The 25831-nt window shown below is 41.1% G+C and overlaps 1 protein-coding gene across 8 annotated transcripts in view; it reads right to left on the bottom strand.

The window, feature by feature from the left end:
• Positions 1 to 5892: 5892 nt before the first annotated feature.
• The window catches only part of LOC117872006 (sodium channel protein type 5 subunit alpha-like), a 336265-nt gene continuing 316326 nt past the window's right edge, over positions 5893 to 25831 (bottom strand). For all 8 annotated transcript variants that reach the window (XM_034759944.1, XM_034759938.1, XM_034759936.1 and 5 more), the window contains 5 exons: positions 12301 to 12354; positions 10316 to 10453; positions 9804 to 9908; positions 9015 to 9285; positions 5893 to 7750 (listed from right to left, as the gene is read on the bottom strand). In XM_034759944.1, the coding sequence (XP_034615835.1) occupies positions 6516 to 7750; positions 9015 to 9285; positions 9804 to 9908; positions 10316 to 10453; positions 12301 to 12354 (1803 nt within the window). In that variant the 3' untranslated portion in view covers positions 5893 to 6515. The remainder of the gene's footprint in view (positions 7751 to 9014; positions 9286 to 9803; positions 9909 to 10315; positions 10454 to 12300; positions 12355 to 25831) is intronic.

Raw genomic sequence — 25831 nt, 5'->3', positions numbered from 1 at the left:
CCAGTCCTGCAGAATCAACCTGGGTTCTTTCCTCCTCAGACATTATGAATAATAAAGGTTCTGCAGGCCAGATTATGCTCCCGTTTTACGGCTAATGCAGCCCAAGTGTTTCCAAAATATACTGTCAGTGGGGACGCACAGGTGTAAACTGAGCTAAATAAAAAAGCCATTGCTGATGTCCAAGAAGGATTTGACCGCTTTTAAAAAAAAGCAGTTATGAAAAATTAGCAAACCTGGTAGAAAGCGAGATGGCAGAGCTGGTATTACACTACATAGCAACCTCCCATGAATCAAGACAGGGCACTGCTGATAGATGAAGAGAGGAGCTCAAACCCCATACATGGTTATGAGCCAATCCTGGATGGGCTGGACCACCTCTGAGCGACACCTGAGGGGTCTCTGTCTCCTTTACACTTTAGCAACACTTGTACAGTACGTCATGCTAGTAACATCTCATTGAATTGAAACGCCCTAATTTTCCTTTAGCTGTTTTCATGCTGCAGGGTTAAGAGCTGTAAAACTTATTTTTCTCACTAAAGTGAGTAGCTAGGACCATGGAGACAGATGTGAGGGGTGAAATCCTGACTCCACTGATGTAAGTGGCAAAACTTCCATGGACGTCAATGGGGCCAGGAGTTCACGCAAGGAGTGGATCTCTTGAGTAAGAAAATGACATTAAATTTGGTCCCTTTTCAGTGTGGCATGGCACTTTCCAGTGTTGCCACCTCTCACAATTTTGTCACAAGCATTGCAAGATTCAATGTTTTTCTTAAAGCCCCAGCTTGTGGAGTCATGTGACAGTTTGAGAACCTCAGTTTTCATTTAATAAAAATCCTTCGAGCTCTCATGGTTTAGAAGAAATGCTTGAAACGTGACCCAAGTGCACCCTGAAGGCCTAGAAACGGTTTGAAACCTGATGTGATTTTCAAATGCTTATGTTGTGTAACATTGTACATAGTCACTTTTCAGAGCAAAAGAGCACTGGAATTCCCAAGACTGGAAAATCCCAGCTCTCTAGTGAAAGGCACTGTCATTCGGGGGACATATCAGTAGAGTCCATAACTGTGATATGCCTACTAACCATGGAATTGGGTTTAAGAACTCCACTCTGGTAAAAGCACATGGCACGTGAACCGACTCAAACGGCTGGGTTGTCAGCTTGCTAAAATAGCTTTTGCGGAGGTGCTGACAAAAACATACCCTCATTGCAGTCCAACACCTTCAGTCCTCACAGGGTTATCAGTGACGTTTGACTTTGAAGAATTTTTCACTTGCTGCCAAGAGCCATTCCACTTGGACTATTTGCTTTCACATGTTTTCCCTTTGACATGGGTGCTATTTTTTTGTCACATGTAAACACTCAGCAGGCTATCCATGTTTGTTCTTTGAAAAAAAGGGAATCTATGTCACAACAATATGTAAAAATCAACACTAAGAGACTGCCTTTCTCATTTACAATTTCAAGGTTGTTTTTCTGTGTTGTTTTCCTGCCTGTTTTCTCTCTACTTAACCCACTTTCTGGTCTCTTCTCAGCACCCATACCACATAGCAGTAAAATTCATTGCTGGTGTCAGCAACACAACACTCTTACTGTCACTCTGCAGAGGAGTCCTTTGATACTAGACCTTCGCAGTGGCCTGCCTCTGATTACAAAGCCACCAAAGTGTTTTTTTATTTGTGCCACTACTGCTTTGGCTGAGGTCATGATGAAAATTCTCACTAAAAACAAAGAAAGCTGCCATAGCTTACTATAACAGCACTCCCTAAACTGACCTGCATTCATGTTGCACTAGGAATTTAACCCAAACTGTTAACTGCGATCTCTTCAAAGTTGCCCAGGAATTTAGCCATACAAATCCCATTAAAGTAAACAGGAACTAAAGTCATTGCAAGTATTATGACAATAATCCTTGGGGCAACTCTGAAAATGCAGGACCTGATTCTGAGCTCACACTGATTTTAGCGTCATCGGGTCTCATCTTCCACTGTCTTTGTGCTTTATGTAGTCATTTACACACAGGCAAAACAAGCCTAATCCTAGTGTAAAACTGACATAGCTTTACTGCCTTCAGTGAAGCGCCACTGATTTATACCAGCTGAGTATCAGTACCCCCAGCTTTCTCCCCATGGCTGCTCAGACGTCAGTAGATTATTTACTCTTCCGAACGACTTCCATCTTTTAAGGAGAACGAGGGCTTGTCTACATGTACAGCTGCACTACTTAAACCTCAGGTGTGATTTTAAACCAGTTTTGTTGAACCAGTACAAAAAAGTCTGTGTGAACCCTAATTTCAGTTTAAACCAATCTCATTTTGGTGCCTCTTAGAGTGATTAGGAACAAACCACTCTTAAACCAAAATAAAAGTGTGCAAACCACTGTTTGCACTAGTTTAACTAAACTTGTACAAGTCTGTGTGTAAAAAAGTCCTGATTCAATCAAAGCAGATAAAATAATCATCATAATAACAACAATATGATTAAATAGGGGAAAATCTGTATTATTATCAAGAGGACATCTCATGTGCAAAAGTTTTTTACATCACTTAGGCTTGATTCCACATACCTAGCACACTCCATATTCCTCCCAAGTCTGCTGGCAAAGATTGGTTGAGCTAGAAATGCAGGATTGGTTCTATATATTACTCACTTTGGACAGAAGCTTTTAGGGCCTGATCCGAATCCTCCTGGAGTTAATGGGAGTCTTTGACCTTAACAAGATTTGGATCTAGCCTTTAACGTGCAGCAGTCAGCCTTACAACGAAAGAATTACTTGAGTGGATTTCATTGATTCCTCATCTCTTATTACAAATGAAAAAAGTTGCCCTGCATTTCTCAACCAAATTTGGCTACCGAACAAGTCTTGGAGAACTCATGTAAATGCTGGTACAATAAAAAAATAATTTGGCACAGAAAGTATGTGTTATCCTTATTTATTTAATAAAGAAACATAGTAAACTTGGCTTTTTCCAGATACAAATAGCTTAGTATGTCCTGTGATATTGGCTGAAGTTTTAATGTGCTCTTTTTGTAGTTTGATGATTCATGCTGTACTCTTTATTGAGCAAATCCGCAGAAAATGACAGCACTCCTCATGCTTATAATAAGTATGCACTGTCTATCAAGTCACTAACTACAATATCACTACACTGGGAGGTTGTACCACTGATATATTGTGATCGGTATCTCCTTTAGTGAAGACTTGCAGGTCAGGTACTTGAAGTTTTTAAGGGAGTCCGACATCTAATACAAATGCAGCAATTACACTTCAGTTCTCAAGAAAGGTTCCAGAAAATAATAGAAAAATCCAATAGAAATTTTTACAAAGTCCATTTTGAACCTAATTTACAATTTATTTTTAGAAAGTTTACTGTAAATATCTATAGTTAAGACCCTCTTTCAGACTCACTTTTTTACAGCTTTGGGGTACAACATAGTAGAGTTTGCAATTGTACTGATATGGTAGGGTCTTGCAGTAATTAAAACGATGCTCATCTCAGGGGTCCACTGATTGCTGGAAGAGCTTTCTTGTAATATAATCAGTAGCCAGCTAATTTTTTTTATCACAGCATTCTATTATTTGGCTTCGGTGTTATTTATAGTATATTAAGAAGTTCCATTTTAATATATCTGCTAAATCAAGTAACAAATAATTAAAAATAATAACAAAATAATGTGAACAACCTATCACCGCATCATGTAAGCTATTCAGTCTTTGGTCTAAAAATAGGATTTTTTTTGTATATTAAGAAATTAGATGAGCAATACCCATTCAATTAGCATTTTTCCTCCTCCATTTTGTTCTTCAATTTTGAAAAGAAAATAATCCTACTAGTTGTCAATTAATAAATGTGGTTTTGTTTGGCATGTATGTGTATTTCCTATTTCGTTCAGTTAGAGGCAGCAGCTCGTTTCTAATGATCAATAATTCTCTTTCAAGAGAAAAAAATTTAATCAGTAAGTCATGTTGTTTGAGTGTCAACCATTCTAAAAACTTGCATGATACACACTTATAAATATAAAATATCACATATTCTTTCTGGGTTATATGTACAATCAGTATAATATTACAGCATAAATTACACAAGGAATCTGTGGAAAGGTTCTCTAACTTGAGAAGTCATGAGCAAAATTTATTGGGGGAGGGAGAAATTCCACTCTGAAAAACACATTTGGAGTAGTTTCCTTAAGTTGGAATCTAATTACATACAAGATTCAAAGGCAACAAAATCCCAGAAGGAAAATCTCTATGGTGTACACCATAAAGAGGGGGCTAGGGGGAAAGAGAGAATGATTATAATAATACTTACAGAGTGCCTTTCACCCTCAGAGTGCTTTGCAGCCATTAATTAAGTCTTACAACACTCCTGTGAGGTAGATAAGTATTATTATCCCCATTTTATAGATGGGTAAACTGAGGCACAGATAGGTTAAATTGTTTACCTAAAAATCACACAGCAAGAATCAGGAACAGACCTGACATCAAGTCCCCCGAATAACCAATCGATCACTCACAAAACTGAATGCCTGAGACACCTCTCATTGGATGAAGAAAAATTCATTAACATATATGTAGTCATATTATTTTATGTGTTTTCTTCACATATTCTGACTCATTTTGTCAACAGATGATGTGGTGACAGGAAAATTTCATTGTAACATGGTCTTGTTGCTGGATAGCTAAGATTCTCAGTAACAACCCCACGTGGATTTTGACACCTTTATAATCTAGAATGTAACTAAATGTCAACTACAGTACACTTTAAATACATTCTTGATAATTCTTTTTCTGCAAGGTGAAAAACATGGCTACTATTCCTTGTGGTGCAATCGCTCATTACAGACTTCTCAGGCAAGACCTCCCATGAAGACGCACCAAACCCAAGTACCATCATATTTGAAAATAACAAAGAGAGGGCTTTTCTGTAACCATTGACTTGTCTCTTTATATTCCACAGACACTTCCTCACATTTTGCCAAGGCTGGAAGGTTGATAATAAATTAATTTTTTTTTACAGTATAAAACCACTAAAAATGTCTACTCCTAAAGCACTTATAATGGGACCCCATTGCTGTCATATGTTTGGCCTGCGACTGATTGGCATTTCACATGCAACTATTCCTCTGCCTGCCTGCAAAAAGGAAGGTTCCCCAGTAATCTAAACACAGCCTCCAGTAAAGTGAAAGATAGAAACCCAGAAGGGATTCTATATATCAGAACTTTTGTACAGACCCTCCCACCCCTTTGATAACACTGTAACAACCCTCCCGCACTGCACAACCTGCATCAAAGCATTAGAGAGTAATATTGATGCATAGAACTTGCACTAAGGGGGCAGGATAGCTCAGTGGTTTGAGCATTGGCCTGCTAAACCCAGGATTATGAGTTCAATCCTTGAGGGGGCAATTTAGGGATCTGGGGCAAAATCAGTACTTGGTCCTGCCTAGTGAAGGCAGGGGGCTGGACTCAATGACTTTTCAAGGTCCCTTCCAGCTCTATGAGATATAGGTATATCTCCATATATTATATTAAGCATGCTTCGCTCCATGTCATTGGGGAAAACATCCTATCCCACTCACTTAACAGAAAATCTATCTGGATACATAGTACTTTGGGGCACTTTACATCAGATTATAGGGTCATAACCTATTTCTAAGAGAGTTTGATTACAACAAGCAAAGCATATTCTTGAAACATACTAAAAAATTAGTATTTTTATTAATTGTTTTACAAGCAGCATCCATTACTGTCTGATTTCCTGTAGGGTAGAACAAGCCATTTCTCTCTTTATTATTTGACATCACTTTCTTCTGCCTCATTTTTATTTTGTATTACTGATGACAAGCAGTTACATGTCCCAAAGGGGAGGTCATAGTGTAATAAATAGTTATATGTTGTTGATTAAATATTTTATTTTGCAACAATTTTCCTCTGTGACTGACGGGAGTCCCACCAATTATTGTTACCTTGGTTCAGAGTTTAACATGTCGGGTGTAAGGATCATCTATCTCCATGGAAAAAGAGACAATTATTTGATTTAAGTAAAAAAATATCAAATATAATAAATTTATGAAAGACCATTCACAACATATACAGTAAGTGTTACATTTTGCTACAGCAGCTGTGATATATTTTTTTCTTTTTAGAATGCAAGGTCATACATTGCCATAAGTAAACACACTAATATGAGTAAGACCTTAAATGAATGTTTACAGCCTGGCTTTATCTGTGGATAGATATACACTGTGTTTACTGTTTTACAGTCTAGCAGATTCATAATCACACCACTGATATAACAGCTATGACCCTGCATAGATTCTCCCTGTGCATATATAAACATTGAGCAATGGTGAAAAGAGCAGGGTCAAAGGTTATAACTTATCGACTCCCATAGTTAAGGGTAAAAACTCCATTGTTTATTTTGCAACTAATATTTAATAAGAAGGCTGCTTCAATTGTTGTGTAGTTACAGCATTACATTCTGTAAACAATATTTTAAAGCATTCTAAACAAACATTTAGACAATTGATTCTTTATCTCTGTCTGGAGATAGCAGATAATATACAGGTTCATCACTTTTGCTAGAGTCTGTCACCTTTAGCTGGAGGTTGTCACTAGTGGCTCTGGTGACACTGTCATAGGATGGAGGGAAAGATGTTGAGGACACAGTTTCTGATTTGTCTATTGGCCTACCATAATTTTCATTCATCATGAATGCAATGAGACCTTCTTTCTCAGGTGCCTCATCTTCAAGCATGTTGCCATCACAAGCCTGGTGACGGTATAAGAAAGAGGCCTGCTTCAAGGAGCGTTGAAACAAATGACTCCTGTAGGCCCTCTGGATAATAATGGCAGAAACCTCCTCTTGTTTCCGTCTGAGTGTGGTTGTGATTGGTTCATAAGAAATTTTAGATGGATTGGCAGCCATAAACTTTTCCTCCATCTGTATTTTAAGGGCATCCATTTCCCCAGTTTCTCCTAGTACCCGTTTGGTAAAAGCAAATAAAATATCCAAGCAGTGGATCCTATCTCCGCTGACCATGGGAAGGTCCATGGCTATGAGTTTAATTTTGTTTGGTTTTGCTATGCGTAAAGGTTCTGCCAGAGCATCTGCAAAGTCTGAAAGCTCAGAATACTCAATAAACTGAGTCGCTTCAGGATCAAACCTCTCCCAGATTTCATAAAACATATCAAAGTCATCTTCGCTTAGAGGCTCTGTACTTTCCTCAGTGGCTACGCTGAAGTTCTCTAAAATAATGGCTATGTACATGTTTACAACAATGAGAAATGATATAATGATATAAGTAACAAAGAATAGAATCCCTACAGCAGGGCTTCCACAGTCTCCCTTCGAACCATTTGCATTTTTTAGGTTCGGATCACAATATGGCGGTCCAGTGTTTAAAATAGGATTGAGAAGACCGTCCCAGCCAGCTGAGGTTGTAATTTGGAAAAGACAGAGCATGCTGTTAGCGAAGGTTTGGAAGTTGAACATGTCATCAATCCCATTCTCCTTTTTAACATAGGCAAAGTTAGCCATTCCAAAAATGGCGTAAATAAACATGACCAGAAAAAGAAGGAGACCAATGTTGAACAGAGCAGGAAGGGACATCATTAAGGCAAAAAGGAGAGTTCTAATTCCTTTGGCTCCCCGTATAAGTCTTAGGACCCTGCCAATCCGAGCCAAGCGAATGACTCTGAAGAGTGTAGGAGAGAAAAAATATTGTTGAATGATGTCAGAAAGCACGGTACCTTTAAGAAAAAAAGAAACAAATAACCAATTAATACAATTGCCCTGCTTGCTATCCCCTAACGCCAGCCCTGGCTTTTAATCTACTGGATATGCAGAAAAACAGTTGTTGTGGCACAGGTGGGCTGTGGAGGTTTTTATAGCATGTTGGGGGAGCCTCAGAAAGAAAAAGGTTGAGAATCCCTGTCCTAGAGGAAACACAGCTAAGGGGCTGACGGATTGGTTAGATTTCATGCCCAATCAATCCTCAGGCTCTTTGTTGAGTCTACAGACAAAGATGTCAACGAAAGGGATAGTTTTTATGATGTGGACACCTGCTTATTACAAACTGGGACTGAGATCACCAAGTTCAATTATTACAGGCCACAATTAGTTATAGCTTTCAGTCACTACCATTTGAGCCATTGCTCCTGAGGTGAAAGACTATAATACCCCAATGTTCACCCCCCCCCCAACGAAATTTACTTTGACAAAAAAGTATAAAGTAACATGAATATCTTTAGGAGATATGAGAGTTAAATGCTGGTTTTAATAGAAATAATCTCTAGAATGTTCCTTAGTTATTTTTGTTCAATTTGATCAGTCATTCGTCTCAAATTGTATCATTTCCCCAATTGTTACTTTCTTTTTAATTGGCAGTTCATACGCAGATTGTAAACTCTCTGGGGCAGGGACTGTTGTTTTATTCTGTGCCTGTACATCACCTAGCATAATAGGGTTCTGGTCCATGATTGGGTCTGCTAGGCACTACTGCAAAATACAAATAATAAATAATAATAATGGCCCAAGTGGCTTTTGACTTTTCCTCTTACACCCTGACGCATTGCAACTACTAATCCTCTGACTGCCATTTCTCTAACACACCCTCCTGTGTTCCTATCAGCCACTAAATGCCCATTGAAATCAATGCCAGGGCATGTGAGGGTGTTACTTATTACTTTCAGCAGTATGGCATGTATGTTCTACTGGATGTATCTGTTATGTTCAGCATATCCAAACTCTCTACCTTTGCTTGGTCATGCCACATTTGATTGTTATGCGATGTTATTTCAATATGATTTAAATATAATTAAAATATTTAGGAACCAATCCCGTAAGTGGCTCTCCCATTGGTGGAACTGAGGGTACCCAATGCCTAGCTGGAGGTGCTCAGCACCGTATTGCAAAAAGCATTTAATTTAAGCAGAGATTTAACACATCTCTGTTTCCACCTTTTATTTGTTCAGTTTTGGCAAAAAGACTTCTCTGCCATTGAATGTTACCTACCCACAATGGATAGAATCACAACAACAAAATCAAATATGTTCCAGCCATTGGTGAAATAGTAGTGTCTTAAAGCCAACATTTTGATGCTGCACTCTGCTGTGAAGATGGCAACGAAGAGCATGTTGATTTTATGAAGGATGTTCACTTTTTCTAGACTCTGGTCATCTGTTTCCACCATCATGGTGACCATGTTAAGGCAGATGAGAATCATGATGGAGACATCAAAGGCTTGTTTGGTGACTACGTCAAAGATAAAACCTTGGTATTTGTTCTGAAACAAATAAAAGGATCATTAGTGTTAGTTATGAGACTCAAATCATATAAAATGATGATATCATTCCCTCTCCTTGCAACTGGAATCCCGAAGAAAATATGTCACAGTTTCCACACGGGCCGTCGTAAATGTAAAGGGGGTGATGGATTGGTTGGATTTTCATGCCCATTCAAACCTAAGGCTCTTTGCTGAGTCTACCAACAATCATGCCAATAGTAGTGGTAGCTTTTATGAATGGTAACCTGTTTATTACAAATTGGGACTGAGATCCCCAATTCATTTAATACAGGCCACAATAGGTAATGGTGTTACACCGTTCATGAATTTGACCCCAAATCATCATTGTAGTGCAGTGGTGATTATAAGACACACAATTCACTACACTTTCAAACAATGGCTGAATCAAACAAATTATATTACAAAAGGGGCATTTTTTCCCAGAAGATTGTATTCACTCGATGAAAGACATTCACTGAATATACATATTTCAATTGGAATAACCTAGATATTCTCACCAGTGGCCTTGGGATGGGTTTTTGGGGTTTCTTGGAGCCCAGTTTTTTCATTGCATTATAATACTTTTTCTGTTCCTCTGTCATAAAGATGTCTTGCCCACCTAAGTATAAAGAGATAAAGCTGCTATTACTTTGGTTGAATGATAAGTATTATTGCAATGTAAACTAAGTTTGAGGGATTGGGAATTTCCATCCTTTTCTAATTTTCTTCCTTTGGGAAGGCATGTGTCCCTGAGGCACAACTAATCCCTGAGGTCCCCCTGGGCTGGTGCTGGTAACACTGCTTCCTGATTAGTGTGAGCACAATCTAACTTCCAGTGTTTTCAGAGCACTGGCCCTGCATAGCGATAAGGGGCTGCTGCAACTGTGAATTTGTAAAGTAACGCAAGATGGTTTCTAAGGATATTCTGTTAATCGAGATGCTAGACTGGCTATGCTGCTGTTTTTAAATCCATTCCTTCTGCCCTCCATATAGCAGTCACAAGGGGCTATACAGCATATACAGTACTTATCTTTTTCTTTTGTTGGTTAAAATTGTCAATAATGACGCCTATGAAGAGATTCAATGTGAAGAAAGACCCGAAGATGATGAAAATCACAAAGTAGAGGTACATGTATAAATTATATTCCCATTCAGGTTGATCCTCACACTGCAAATATAAAAGGCAAATGTAAAAAGAAGAGGGAGAAAAACTGTGCCATCACCCCACACATCAAAAGATTAAAAATAAACTCACTCAATAACACAGAAAATATTATAAAAGTTAAGTACCCGTTCAGTGTTTAAGCATTCAGTGCTTGCCATTAAAAGGTCATCATTGGTATCTCAAATACCACGATCATTTCAGTTACACTTTATAATACTGTCATTATGATCATGTCATTACACTGTATTTTCAGTGTAAATATAGAGTGTAATTCATGTACTTAATCTTTGGTTAGAAGATTTTGTACTGGGTGCATGTATTAAAAAGTGCAACTTCAGAATATATCCATTGTAATGCATTCAATATGAAATAAAAAACGGGAACAAATAAACAAATAAATCAATCTTCTGGCTATACTCCTGCTTATATGAACTGGTGATAATCACGGATATTAATAGAATAACTGTGACGAGAGAAATTGATTTGACAAAACAACAGTGATCTTGTGCACTTAGCCACCATAAGTTGGAAGCGAGGGCACCACAGAGTCAGGAAAAATCTGGCCTTGGCTTAGGCAGCAGAACAAAAACAGCTACACAATTGCAGTGTTACTAACTAAGATAGATAAAGTGAAAGGACAGATTCATGAAAATGGGGATGGGGGAAGTGGGGGAATGTGAATGGCTGACCTTGGTTTGGGTGGGCCTGCATTTGTAAGTTTCTTGCTGAAGTTGCTTTGCTGATAAGTAAAATAATGAATTATTATTCACTGTTGCTAGCAGGGCCGGCTCCAGGCACCAGTGGAGGAAGCACATGCCTGTGGCGGCACATGCTAAGGGGCGGCATTCAGTCCAGGTGGCATTTTTTTTTTATTGCTTCAGCAGTTCGGGCAGCAGTCCAAGTAGCTTTTTTTGGGGTGGGGGGGTGGCAAAAATGGGAGAGCCGGCCCATGTTGCTAGGCTGTTGCTAGGGCAATTATTAGCCTATTATGTGCTTGCTCAAGAGAAAACCTATAAAGAGTTTAGTTAGAGTCAATTGATCCTTAGGCTTAAGTTAGAGAGTGTACTTTGGAGAAGTCTGGAAGAAGTTCTTTTAACTGAATTTCTATGAGCTTGGGAGTCTGACAACAAAACTCCAGCTGCAGAAGGCTGGCCACCGGAATCCTGCAGCTGTCCCTTGACACCACCTAGACTTTGGGTAACTATATTTGGGGTGCTTCTAGACTTACTTTCACCTCTGATCATTCTAATCACAACTTCCACTTAATAAAACACATCTTGCAACAAAAAATAAGATCTATGGAAAATCTAAAGATCCATTCATCTTTGTGAGTCTCAGGTTTGTATTCACCTTTATATTGACCTTTCTGTCTGGCTTAAACAGATTGGAAAACTGAATCCTAAGACAGTATGAGGTGCAATGTAAATCGACATAGCTCCATTATGTCAATTTATGCCAGCCGAGGATCTGCTCCCTCCAAATCTCCCTCCTGCTGCAGGACAGGAGGTCAGTTAACTGTTACCTGGAAGTTATTTGTGTCCTGAGTTGGGCCCCAGGTTTTAATATTTTTAAAATATTCTTGTGCACTAAATAGTTACATTTCCAAACTGATCCATAATATAAACCCCACTACACAAATGATGGCACACATCCTAGACCCATTTCAGTCACTCTACATTTCACTAGCACATTAGACAAAAATCTGCCCTAAGTTAAACTTGGTGCATCCCCAAAGAAGTCAAGTGAGTTGCATACAGGTAGTTTTGCTGTTAACCAGCCAGAATGGTGCAAAATTCAACTAAACAGGAAAGAAGGATGCAAGAAGAAAGCATTTAATTTGAGTGACCTACCCCTCGTGAATCTACTGCTGCATACATAATGTCCATCCAACCTTTAAATGTTGCCTAGGAAAAAACACCACATAATTAGGAAAATCATAAGCCTATGTTCAAATGGTTACATTACTGCTTTGTGTTTTTCTGGAAAATATGATGGTAAGCACATTCGTCATTGTTAATAAATTGCTTTTTTTTAAAAGCAAAATATACTTATTAATTTTTGTTTACATAGGTACTTGAGATCACACTGAGGTCGTTTCCCCTTCTGGGTTCTCCTATTCATGCTATTTTTTTTCTTTTCTTTCTTGAAATTTTTAGTGGTAAAATAATGGCTTTTAATGGAGATTTTTTTTGTTAAACATGGCAATTAAATCTCCAGAATTCAGAATGGCTTCTTTCTGCAGGTAAGAAATTGAAGTAAATGGGAAATATCAACGTGTCACTGCAGAATAAAAATATGCCTGGTTGATTTCAGGAAAAACTAAACATGGCCTGTTTCTTGCACTTGGCTGAGCTACGTTCAGTTCAGTCCTGAGGAGGTGGGAGGGAAGGGAGCTTTATCCTATCTTTGCTGCTCCCTGATTCAGAGGCTAGCAAGGGATCTATTCTGATAGCTGGGACCTTCTGGATCAGAGGCACTCTGGCCATGTCCCTTTCTCCTCATTACACCCCCTATAACCCAGACCCAGAGGGGGGGGAGATCTGTCACATTGCAGGAGGACTAAGGCCTGCTATGAGGTTACAAACATGACCTTTTCAACCATCATCTCCCATTGCTTTAGCATTAGAAAGATTTTGAAGACTTAGGGCCCAACTATGGACCCCTTATTCATGTTGGTGAGCACTGACTCCTGTGTGCATTCACAGTGACGCTCCAATTCTGCTCTCATGGAGTAAATCAGGGGTCACACTATGAAAATCAATAGAGTCACATTGCAGCGTAAGTAAGAGCAGCTTTGAGGAGAGTCATCGAAAGCTGTGAATGTGCAGGTGCATATCAAGCTCAGCAGACAGGATGATGGGAAAGTTTTAAGGAACATGGGCTGATTATGGCTCTGTAGGGGGATTTTTTTTGCACTGAAACTTGAATAAAAGAACATTTCTAAAAAAACAAAACAATGTGTTTGGCCAGTGATTTGTGTGTCTCCGGTGCTATTAATAAGGATATGTATTTTAATAGGGACTTCCATCCTTGCTGTGCTCCCTACACTTGTTGACATACCAGGGAAGTTACAAGGCCTGGTTCTCATTTACCTTACTGCTCTGGCATTATAAAGAGGCATTAAAGTGGGTGTGAATGTAATTTAAGGCCCTTTCAAGCTGCCAGTGCAGTGTAAAAGGGTCTTGGTGTAGCCCCTCAGAATGAAAATGTGGCCCACAATCCTATTTTTAGAACATCAAAATCTATTGCCATACTAAACTGACACAACATTGGGCCTAATTCTGGCCTAAATTATGCTGGTTTTACACCAGTGTAATTCCACTGAACCTGATTCTCATTTTACTTACACCAGTGTAAAGTGGGAGTAAATCAATGGATTTGCTGCTTTTAAAATTGGTGTGAGAGAAGAATCAGCCACATTTACTTCCACAGCGTCACCCCAACTTACAACAGTGTACTGAGAGCAAGAGTGCAGGAGAGCAGAACCATTTCCAACATATTTTAATATCTTGAGGACACTTGGGTTGAATTTTTATTGTGGCATCTAAGCACGTAATTCCAGATAATGCTAATTGGAACTTTGTGCATGATTCCCAATGGGAATTCAGCCCTTTGTGTTCAGCCAAGTATATCCAAAGTGCTTTTTCAAAAACTCCATTATATATACTCTATTATTAAATTAAATCTTTAAGATAATGCATTCTATTCTTGCTTTTAAATCCTGCTTAGCCAACGGAAAATTCATAGAGACGTCAACACTATTTATTTTTAATGAATATATATATATAAAACTGTATTTATAATGTTGTACGTGTTCTCACCCACTGGATAAAACAGATTAACCGCTGAAAATCAGCACCTTTTGGAAAATCTGTATAACCGTTCAGAGAATCAGAGAAGAGTTTAGAGGGCAGGTGATGTGATCCGTGGTTTCTCTGAAACAAATGATTATTTAACCCTGTCATGTTGATCCCTCTCAACTGTGCTAATGGTTTCTTTTTTGCTGCTCTTTTTCTAATCCTGTGAAAGGCTTTCCAGTCTTCTTAGTGTCACTTTCCACTTACAGTTCAATCTGCTGTTCAGAGAGGCTGGGATTGGAGGAAATAAGAGGTCACACTCTGTCAATGACAGCAGAAAAGGCATGCTTACAAATGGATATGATCTTAACTTGCCCTGTTCTCCCAAGCTTTTATCTTCCTTAGGCATTTTATCCCTGGTATTTACAGTAAATGGGCTAGATTCCAGCCAGTGTGAGAGTGTAACATTTAGCATACAACATGGTTGTACTTAGTGACAGTGGCTGGTGAAATGATCTGATGAAGATAAAATATTATGGGAATGCAGGACTGTGATTTTATATTTTACCAAATGGTCTACAAGTGAGATAATTAAAAATCCTATTAGGCTTCTGGAAGACTTCCTTAGACACTTCATCTGCAAAGAGGAACAGCTATCAGGAATGAAAGAAACATAACACTGTGAAAGGAAATTATTTATCTGGAATTAGTAGCCACTTACATACTGAATTAAGACGTGACAAAAATCTTCATGGGAGTGTTTGTGATATTATCCTGTCTGGAAGCTATCCAGAGAAACATCATTTTCAACTGAAATTGTCATGTGATGAGGTTATCTGTGGATAAACTCATCTTGGGACATGATTACATTTTGTTATTAGATTATTGGTTAGACACCATGCAGTAAATTAGCATAGGGAGAGGATAGGTGGACTGTGTCTAAATGGCCCTCAGAATATTTATCAGGCAACCAAAAGGCAAATATCTTAAAGTAAAACAAACACTTTAAATTTGGCACTGGGAGACACTCTCTTTAAATGGAGGAAATCCAAGAAAGATGCTACAAAGGACTCCAATGGCTGTTTTTGAAGGCGGAAATGTTTCATTTTTATATTTTCAAAATGCCTTTTTGAACATTGCTCTTCCTAAAAAAGCATTTTAAAACCAAAACAAATCATTCAACGCCACATCAGGGTTAGTTCCTCATAGGGACACATTTAAGATGGCACCAACAAGCAAGAACAAGTTTCTTCTTCTGTTGTGCTAACGCTGTTCTATGCCCTTTTCACTGTTGCATGTCTCCAGTCCATTTTATTTTATAACTAATATTAATTTAATGTTATGATTATTCTTTAGTGCCCTCCACAGAAAATGATGTAAACATCAAGGTCCAATAAAGCCACACACACCTTTCACGGCATGTAGCTTTTTTACCTGAAGAGAGATTATGAAACAGTTTTGCTAAAAGAGGCATCCAATCTAGATACCTCTACCACGGAATAATGTTTTGTGACTAAGTGAACAGATCCCTAATTAGCTGCTCTACATATTTCTGCAATGGGAACATTTTTGAAAGAGGCTGCAGAAGCTGTCTGAGCTACACTTGGATAATCTAAACTAGCTAACTAGTAACAAAGCTTAATAAAGTTTGAGACTCACTTAGATAGCCTTTGAGATGAAATGGCCTGGCCTCTGATTCTCTCTGCAAAGGCAACAAACAAACGACGTAGGCAAGACCTTGGATGACTATGTATCCAAGGTATCTATCTAGGTAAAACAACAGGGTGCTGCAGCTATCTAAAGAGTGGAGTCTCTTGCCTCCCTTGGCTGGAGTGTTGTTTAGGGAAGAACACTGGTAGGGGATTCATGCTTTAGATGGAAGTCGGAAATGACCTTGGGAAGAAATTTGGATAGGGCCTAAGAAAGGAACAGTGCATGGAGGGCCACCATGAGTGCCTGCAGCTCCCCAATCCTACAGACTGAAGTGACAGTCATTAAGAAGGCTGTTTTCATGGAGTGATGGTGCAATAAATATAATGCCAGAGGCTCAGAGGAAGGACCCGTTCATCCAAACTATATAGAGATCCCAGGAGTGAGGCAGTTCCTGCACCAGTAGGAATGTGTGTGTTAGGCCTTCGAAGAATCTAGTCATTACATGATGTGAAAACTCATGTGTGGTCCTGGGATGTTGTGCTGATATAGCTCCCAGGTGCACCATTATAGAACCGATAGAAAGTCCTGATCGTTTTAATGACATTAAATAATCCAGAATATTAGGAATGTTTGATTCTGTTGGAGACATCCTGTGTAGATCTGCCCAAAGGGAGCCTTTTCTACTTTCCTACTTCCTTTCTACTCCGTATAAGAATGTTTTGGGTGTCTCTAGAACAAGCTCTCTCCACAGATGCCAACCAGCCAGCATTCAGACTGTGATATGTAGAGAGGCTGGGTTTGGATGTAAGATGCTCCCATTGTCCAGGGAGCCCAGGTATGGACTCAGTGGCAATGTTACAGGATAATAAATTGAAAGTCTCATGAAATCCAGGTGGGCCGAGTTGGTGCTATCAGGATCGTTATAGCAGACTCTTGTTTGAACTTCCTTAGGACCCTCAGTAAAAGAGGGATCAGTGGATGTACATATATGAGACTTGGGATTCAAGGAATGAGGAATTTGTCTAAGAGAGATCCTGGACTTAGGCCCCCCCGAAGCAGAAGGTAGGGCACTTTTTGTTAATTTTTGCGGCAAATGGGTCCATGGATGGGTGACCCTGCCTGTGAAAAGCTCTCCAAATTATGAATCCTTTATCGCCCACTTTTGTTCATTTGTAAATTTCCTGCTCAGGTGATCTGCTACAGTGTTCTGCAGTCCTGGTAGGTGCATGGCTGTAAGAGTGATCTGGTGGTGGATACACCAATTCCACGGCTGGATCGCTTCCAAACATAGAGGGGGTGATCATGCGCCTCCCGACCTGTTCACATGGAACATCGCTGTGGTGTTCTCTGTCAAATGAATCATTCTGAGTTCTAAGACATTAATGTGAAAACGAGTCTCCTCTCGGGACCACAAACCCTGAGGCTGATATTGATTTAGATGTGCTCCCCGGCTAAGGCTGGAAGCATCAGTCTCTATTGTCTTTGAAGGCAGTCTTGGAGAAAAAAGGAACACTCTGGCATACCTGAATGGGATTCTTCATCATTAATCTCTAGTGACTTTAGGACATGTGGAGGAATATAGACTGGAATATCTATATGATGTTTGCTCAGAAGGTAATAGATTTTATCCACCCTTGCATAAAATGAAGGTAAAGTCTGGCATATAGAGTTATGAATGTGCATAAGGCCATGTGACCTAATAATTTCAGACACATTCTTACTGTTATATGAGGTTGTTTTGGCAACTGACTTGTTGAGATCTTCAGTGGCTTCAAATCTGGCTCAGGTAAGTATACTCTTACTCTTGTGGAGCGTAGAAGTGTTGCCATAAACTCTGTTTTCTGGGTGGGCACCACAGATAACTTCTAGTTCATTGATCTTGAGTCCCAAAGTGGAAAAGAGCTGTAGGATGTGATGAACATAGTCTGTTATCTGTTGAGGTGAGCTCCCTAAAACAAGCCAATCATCAAGGGTATAATTATATTCTTTGCCATTTTAAACAAGCTGCTACTATTTCAAGGCATTTTGAGAAAACCCTGGGGGTTGTTGATAATCCGAGGATCTTGTATTAGAAATAAGACATCCCTATTATAACTCTTAATTATTTCCTGTGTCCTAGGTGACGTGAAATATGTAAATACGTGTCCTGGAGCTTGAGAGCTGCAAACCAGTCCCGTGGATCTAGGGGTGGGATTACTGAGGCAAGGGTTACCATTCTGAACTTGATTTGACAAATGAAGATCCAGAATAGGATAAAATAATGGGAACAAAGACTTTTCTTCTTGTATTGAAGAGGTGCACCTTTTATTGCTCTCAGAGCCTCTACCGCCTGTTGCATTTGTCTCTCATGAGAGGGGTCATTGAAAAGGGACAGGAAGGATGGATGAGGAGTAGAAAGAGCTTGAAACTGGATTGAATATCCAACCTGGAGGTCTTCCAGGACCTAGCAGTCCTAGGTGATATTGGTCCAGGCATCTTGAAAATAAAAAACGGTCCCCAAATGGGGTAGGTCATGGGTACAGACCCTTTGGGTGTGGTTCTGTGCAGCTCTCGACTCACTAAACCATCAAACTGGCAGTCTCAAGGTAGGAACTGGTCTCACTGGTGCTGATGAAGAAGCAGTGTAATCTTCTGTGTAATCCTTGTTTCTTCCAAGGTGTTCTGATGGCCTGTGATAGGGAGGATACAGGGAGGGGAAGAAGTCTGCCAAGGATAGGGATGTATAACTTGTTTCCTTCTGGGTTATCGTGTGTATACATCCAGGGATCTAAGAGTAGCTTGGGAGACCTTTAAGGGTGTAATGCATCATCTGTCTTGTGGCTGAGAAGGTCACAACTCTCAAAAGGGAAATTCTGTATAGCAGTCTATGCTTCCCTGAAGATCGTAAACATGACACCCATTTCGCCATCACTGCTGTTGCCATTGTCCTTGCTATTCTGTCTGATGCATCAATTGCTGCCTGTAAGGAGGTCCAAGCTCTTAACTGACCCTCTGCAATTAAAGATCTTAAGTCTTCCCTTGAATCCTGTGGTAAGTTGTCTGTGAAGTCTGACACCTTATGCCAACTGATGTAATCATCTATGGCAAGGAGTGCCTGGGAAATGGCAATGCTCACAGCTGGCAGAAGTGTAGCTCTTCCTTCCAGAGACATCCAGGCATTTGGGCTCTTTTCCTCCAGGTGTTGTCTTAGAGCTCTGCTTTCTCATCCTCTCTTGGGCAGCAAGGTATGGGATGAGCGTATAAATACTCAGATCCGGAAAATGGAACCTTCTGTCTACCTTTTAACATGTTGGAGGAATAGATGCAGGCATCTGCCACAGAAACTGTACAGGTCTAAGAGTACCTCATATACTGGCATAGCCAGACTGTCTGACATAGAGGTGTGCAAGATATCTAACAATTTATAGGACTTCTCCTGCATTACCTCAGTTGGAATGTCTAATGTATACGCCATCTGATGAAGGAGGTCTTGAAAGGATTTGTAGCTGTCAGCGTGTGGTTGAGCAGATGGGACCACGGCTTTGTTGGCTGAGGATGACACGATGGCAGCCAGGGCCGGCCCCAGGCACCAGCGAAGGCAGTAAGTGCCTGGGGCGGCCAATAGAAAGGGGCAGCACGTCCGGGTCTGCGGCGGCAATTAGGCGGCAACTCCATCGCTCCGCTTCAGTCTTCGGTGGCACTTCAGCGGCGGGTCCTTCACTCCCTCTCTTCCTCTTCGGCGGCAGCTCAATCGGGTTTTTCTTTTTTTTCTTCACTGCTTGGGGCGGCAAAAAAGCTGGAGCCGGCCCTGATGGCAGCAACAGCAAGTTCAGCTGACTGATGGATTTCTTTGTCAAAGACTTGCAATTGTTGAGGATCCAATCTCGAGTGCATGGGGCGTATGCACACCAAGAGGAGAATGTATATATAGGGACAAGCAAATAAGGAGAAAGGAGTGCTATCCCAGCACAGACATCCAGAACTTCTAGTCAGTTACAGAGAAGAAGCACTGCCTTCAGAAAAGCAAATTCAAGTGCTGGGAAGGCGTAGGAGTGAGAAGGTGAAGCTAAATCACTTAATCTACAATAAAGATGCAAAAATATCTGGGGTGACCCTTACTTTTAAATGATACTATTTTTCATCTTAGAGATAAGTGCAAGTCTTCTATATATAGACATACGTCTTTACTCTCTTCTGCTACTTGTTCTCTATCTTCCCATGTTCTGGCCTTCCCTGTAAACATAGTTCTACTTTTGTCTCCTTCTCCCACTCTGAGCTTCAAGTCACCCCCCGATGTCACAGCAGCCAGATCCTTTTAACACCTTCCATGTCCCTATGCCAAGTGTATGCCTTCCCCTTCTTCAAATCCATTTAATACCCACCTCATTTAGGAAACCTTCAACGGGGAGAAGTTATGTAGGGAGAAGCTGCAAATCAGTCTGATGTGCATTCTTGTGGGAGGGACGAGCTGAAGGTGACACTTAGGTTACCAGTCTGAGTGCCTGGGAAGGGATGGTGTTGTCACCACTAACAGAGAAGTGAAGGGAAGACAAAGCATTCTAGCCTGAATGTCACAAGGAAGTCAAGTAAGAAAGAAATATGTATTGATAATTATCAATATCTATGTTATCTCTCTGGATACTATAAGTGATTGTTGAAGGCGGGAGGGATGACAGAGTTGCCTTCTGGTTGTGAGTTGGGGTTGCGGTGGGCTTGCCTTGTTGCGGGGAGGTGCCGTTTTTTTGGCAGTTCAAAGGTGCTAAACCTAGATATCCTTCCTCTGGGGGGGGGGGAGGGAGGAGTTTGAGACTTATGTGGAAAAAACACTGGTAGGGGAATGAACTGGTTAAGAAGAAAGTCCAGAGTAACTTTGATAAGAATTTAGGGTGTGGGCATAAAGATATCTTGCCCTTGAAAAACACAGTTAAGGTGTCTGCCACCAATCTCCCAATGTCTCTGACTCTCCAGGTCGATGTGATCACTACTAAAAATGCTGTCTTCATGGATAAGTGAAGCAAGGAAGAGGTTGCCATTGGTGCTAATCGTGGTCTTGTGAGACATCTAAGTACCAGGCTGAGGTTCCAAGTCAGAGTGCGGTCCCTAACTTGGGGGTAGAGATTCCTCAAACACTTAATAAACCTTGAAGACATAGGGTGAACAGATACAGAAAATCCTTCTACTGGAGGATGAAAAGCTGATATTGCAGTCAAGTGAACCTGAATCGAGCTAACCAATAACCCTGATTTCTTTAGATCCAATAGGTAATCTAGGATAGCTGAGAGCAATGAGGATTCAGAGATGAGTGGTGGTGTTGACACCAATGGTTCAAGCTTTTCTAATTCTGCCAGTAACTAATTCAGGTTGACGCCTTTCTACTGTTCAGTAACACTTTTAGTTCGACAGAGCAGGTAGATTCTAACCCTGCAAACCATCGTGGAACCATACCCTGAGGTGAGAATCCCTAGCTTGGGATGAAGTAAATGACTTGCATCTTGGAAAAGGAGATGAGGATTGATTGGAAGCATAAGAACATAAGAACAGCCATACTGGGTCAGGCCAAAGGTCCATCTAGCCTAGTATCCTGTCTTCCGATGGTGGCCAATGCCAGGTGCCCCAGAGGGAATGAACAGAACAGCTAATCCTCAAGTGATCCATCCCCTGTCACCCATTCCCAGCTTCTGGCAAACAGAGGCTAGGGACACCCTCCCTGCCCATCCAGGCTAATAGCCATTGATGGACCTATCCTCCATGAACTTATCTAGTTCTTTTTTGAACCCTATTATAGTCTTGGCCTTCACAACATCTTCTGGCAAGGAGTTCCACAGGTTGACCATGTGTTATGTGAAAAAATACTTCCTTTTGTTTGTTTTAAACCTGCTGCCTATTAATTTCATTTTGTGACCCCTAGTTCATGTGTTATGAGGCGTAAATAACACTTCCTTATTTACTTTTTCCACTCCAGTCATGATTTTATAGACCTCTATCATATCCCCCTTAGTTGGCTCTGGTCACTGGAGGGACGCACAGTTGAAGCAGGTAAAGATACCAACCTTGTCTTCGCCAGATCAATATTATAAGGATTACCCTAGCTTTGTCCTGTCTGATCTTGTTCATCACTCTCAGTATTAGCAGTGTTGGAGGAAATGCATAGAAGAGTCCCTTTGTTCAAGATAAAGAGTGATGGCCTAGATCGCCTCTTGAGCAAAACAGAAAACACTTCTTGTTCCTGGAGTTAGCAAATAAGTCCATCTTTGAAAGTCCCCAGTTTAGGAATATACCATGGAGAATATGAGACTCCAGTTCCTATTCATAATCCTGGGAGACATGCCTGCTGAGAATATTGGCTGTGGTGTTCTAAACACCTGGGAAGTAGATGGCTGAAATGTGGATCTGAGAGGCTATACACCTGTTCCACAACTTTATTGCTTTGGTGCACAGGGAGGGGGATCTTGCTCCCCCTTGCCTATTCATACAGAACATGCAGACCACATTGTTGATCATGATCCTCATTGATGAGGGGTAGGAAATAGAGACAAGCATTCTTGATTGCCCTGAGTTCCAAAAGGTTGAGGAGGAGAATGATTTCCTGAGGTGACCATGTGCCTTGAGCCGTGAGTATTTTGAGGTGAGCTCTCCATCCCAGCAGGGATGCACCTGTTGTCATGGTTATTATTGGAGTTGGGCAAACAAAAGGAATGCCTGCACCAACATCCAGTTGATCTTTCCACCAGTGTAGGGAGTCCTTTACATGAAGGGGAACTGCAACTTGCTTCTCCAAACTGTCTTTGGTTGGTGAACAGATTGTTCTGAGCCAGCCTTGGAAGCAACCGAGGTGTGATTGGTCATGAAGGTGTAAACTGCCATATGACCCAGGGGATGTAGACAGTTCCTTACTGAGGTTCAAGGACTCCCTTGAATGGTTCTGACTAGATTTGATAAAGTTATGAATCTGTCAGTGGAAAGGTAGGTCCTGGCTGTCAATGAATCCAAGTATGCCCCTATGAACTGTATTCTCTGTGCACGGATTAATGTGGATTTTCTTACATCAAGCTGAAGACCCAGTTCTTGGAAAAGGGAAAGATCTGTCTGAGCGGATGACAGTACCGCTTCATTAGAGCAGCCAATCATTGAGGTACGGGAAGACTAAAATTGCCTCCCAAAGAAGGTAAGCAGACACTACTGCTAGGACCTTTGAGAACACCCTTGGAGTCGAGAAGAGGTGGAAGGAATGTATTCATTATTGGAAATGTTTCTAGTCGACTGTAAGGCTTTGGTATTTTCTGTGAGATGGGTATATTGCCATATGGAAATAGGCGTCTCTTAGACTGAGGTCCAAAACCCACTCCCCTGCCTCTAGTCAAGGGATTATAGCTGCCAGTGTCACCATCCTGAACTTTTGAGACTTTCAAATTTGTTTAGTAGTCTTAGATCTCAAATCGGTTTCCACCCTCAAATAGAACCCCTTTCCTTTGTGAGGAGCTGGAACTGGCTCTTTCACTTCTAAATTAAGGAGTCTATTTTTTGTCTCAGTAGAAGCTTGTGAGAGGAATTCCTAAAGAGGGATGGGGAAGGAAAATGCAAGGGAGGGAGGGAGAGATGTAAAGTGGATAAAGTAGCTTGATGTTATGACCTCTATGACCCACTTGTCTGTAGTGACCCACCTCCTAGCATGTTGGAAATGGGAAAGAGAGGAAGTGGGGAAAGGGTTGCAGCTGCTAAACTAGAGGTGTGGGAGGATTCGAGCACTTGACTGACCCATCAAAACTGTTGTTTCAATGATCACTAGGTACTTGCAGAAGGAGTATGAGAAGCTCTTTTCTCTGGAACTTATGTCTCTTCCTGGGGGTTTGGTAGATCTGTGAAACCCAGAGAACTGATCAGGATGAGATCTCTGGGCAGTTTTTGACCTATTCAAATTTTTTTTTGTAGGAGTTACATATACCTGGTGATCTTAACATGACCCTGGAGTCTTTTAGTGTGTGAAGAGACTCATCTGTGGTTTTGAGAACAACTTTCAAACATCAAAGGGGAGATTCAGACCTCATTGGAACTCCAGGAGTTAAAGCCATGACACCCTGTTCATAACTACCGCCATAAAAATGGACCTGGCAGTGGTGTCTGCATCATCCAAGGACACTTGAAGAGACATCCTGACTAATAACTGGCCCCTCCATGATGATGACCTGAAATTGTTTCCTCTGTTCCTGTGGAAGATGATCAATAAAGGCCATAAATTTATCATAGTTTGTGAAATTATATTTAGACATGACTACCTGATAGTTTGTGATCTCAAATTGCAGGGTCGCAGATGATTATTACTTCTGTCCAAAGAGGCTTAAGCACTTTTGGTCATTGTCATGCAGGGCAGACTTGTAGTAGTGTTGCTTACTCTGCTCATTCACTGCATCCACCACCAGAGAATTACATGGAGGGGGGTGGGGGAGAATAAAATTTTGGAGTCCTTGGAGGGGACATAATATTTTTTATCTGCCAATTTGCAAGTTGGTGGAATGGTAGCGGGTGTTTGCCAAACAATCTTTGCTGGGTCCAAGAGCACCTAATTAATGAATTATACTAGTCTTGTGGGTGTCGCTGGTTGTAAAATGTCAAATAATTTGTGTTGTGAATCCTTGACATCTTTGAGTGGTATCTGAAGAATGTTGGCTACCTGCTTTATAAGGTCTCGAAATTGCTGGAAATCATTGGTCATGGATGGTGGTGGAAGCATCATGGTCTCATCTGGAGACAATAAAGAGATAGGAGTTTGAGAGGTGGCGTCTTTATCTTCCTGTTCCTGAAATGTCTCCTCATGTTGGGGTCTCAGTTGGCAAGAAGAGGATAAAATATCTCTAGCTTTCCAATGTGTCTGAGTTGGTGTTTTGGCAAATTGCTGTTGGTACGCAGCCCAGGGACCCCAATATAGCCACTGGGGGAGTCCGTAAAGGAGAGGGGGTAGCATCCATGGTTGGTCCCATCACCTTAGTGTTATGCATGAGGATCTTCCCTATGCATGTCAAAGAATCAGTTCCTGTATGGGTGGGTAGGAGAACACTGCATTGAGATGGAAGAGACCGAATGGAGGTCTCCCTCTTCCTCTTCAATATCCTCCAACTGGTGGGTACTAATAGAACAAGGTGGAAAGTCTGGAAGTACTGGAGAGTGATGGTAGTCTGGAGATCGGAGGCTCGGTACTGAGAGGTGTTCAGTACCCATGAAAAGTGGAGATTTTGGGTCATCCGCCACTGATAAGTCTTTTGAGTATCTAAATTCCTGTGGTACCGAGTGGAGGATTGGTACCAATGTGCTTGACAACAGAAGGAGATGGTACTCTTAGAGCATACCGAAGTAGGCACCGATAGTGTCTGATGCTTCAGTTTGCACAGTACCCAGGGTCCTGACTGGGGAGGTACCAAAGATGGAGCTGTGCACAATGGTATTGGTCTGGAGGAGTGCTTATCCTTACTCTCTTTGTCCCTTGTAGACAGTACCAGGACTCTGTCAGAGCCATGTTTCTCCTTGGATCTCCGAGAGTCTTTCACCTCTACAGTACCAAGCTGAGAGATCGAGGCTTCTGATATCATGCACTTAGCAGGGGACTAAGGTCTTTTGGGAGCATATCTTATGGGAGGGAGTCAAAGCTCCTCTTCTTGGGAGCCTTCACTGAGGCCTCAAGAATCTTCCCTTTCTTATGGGAAGATATGTGCTGAGGTCAAAGGGGTGCTGGATCTGCCCAGAGACAGATTTCCAGGGTGGGGGCGGGAGGAGTTTCTCCTGACCTGACTGAAGTGGGTCAAAGGGAGCACTCCATCATCAGCAGCCTCAGCTTGATCTCCCGGTACTTCCTTGTCCTGGATTTAAGGGCCAGGCAGACATTACACTTCTGGGGGATGTGTGACTCTTCCAGACAGCAGACACACTTAGAGTGGCTGTCGCTAACCAGAATAGCTTCTTG

This window comes from Trachemys scripta, chromosome 2 (assembly GCF_013100865.1).
Source record: "Trachemys scripta elegans isolate TJP31775 chromosome 2, CAS_Tse_1.0, whole genome shotgun sequence".
NCBI classification, from domain to species: Eukaryota; Metazoa; Chordata; order Testudines; family Emydidae; genus Trachemys; species Trachemys scripta.
The sequence above is the reverse complement of the archived record's forward strand: the minus strand, read 5'-3'. Positions and strand labels throughout refer to the sequence as shown.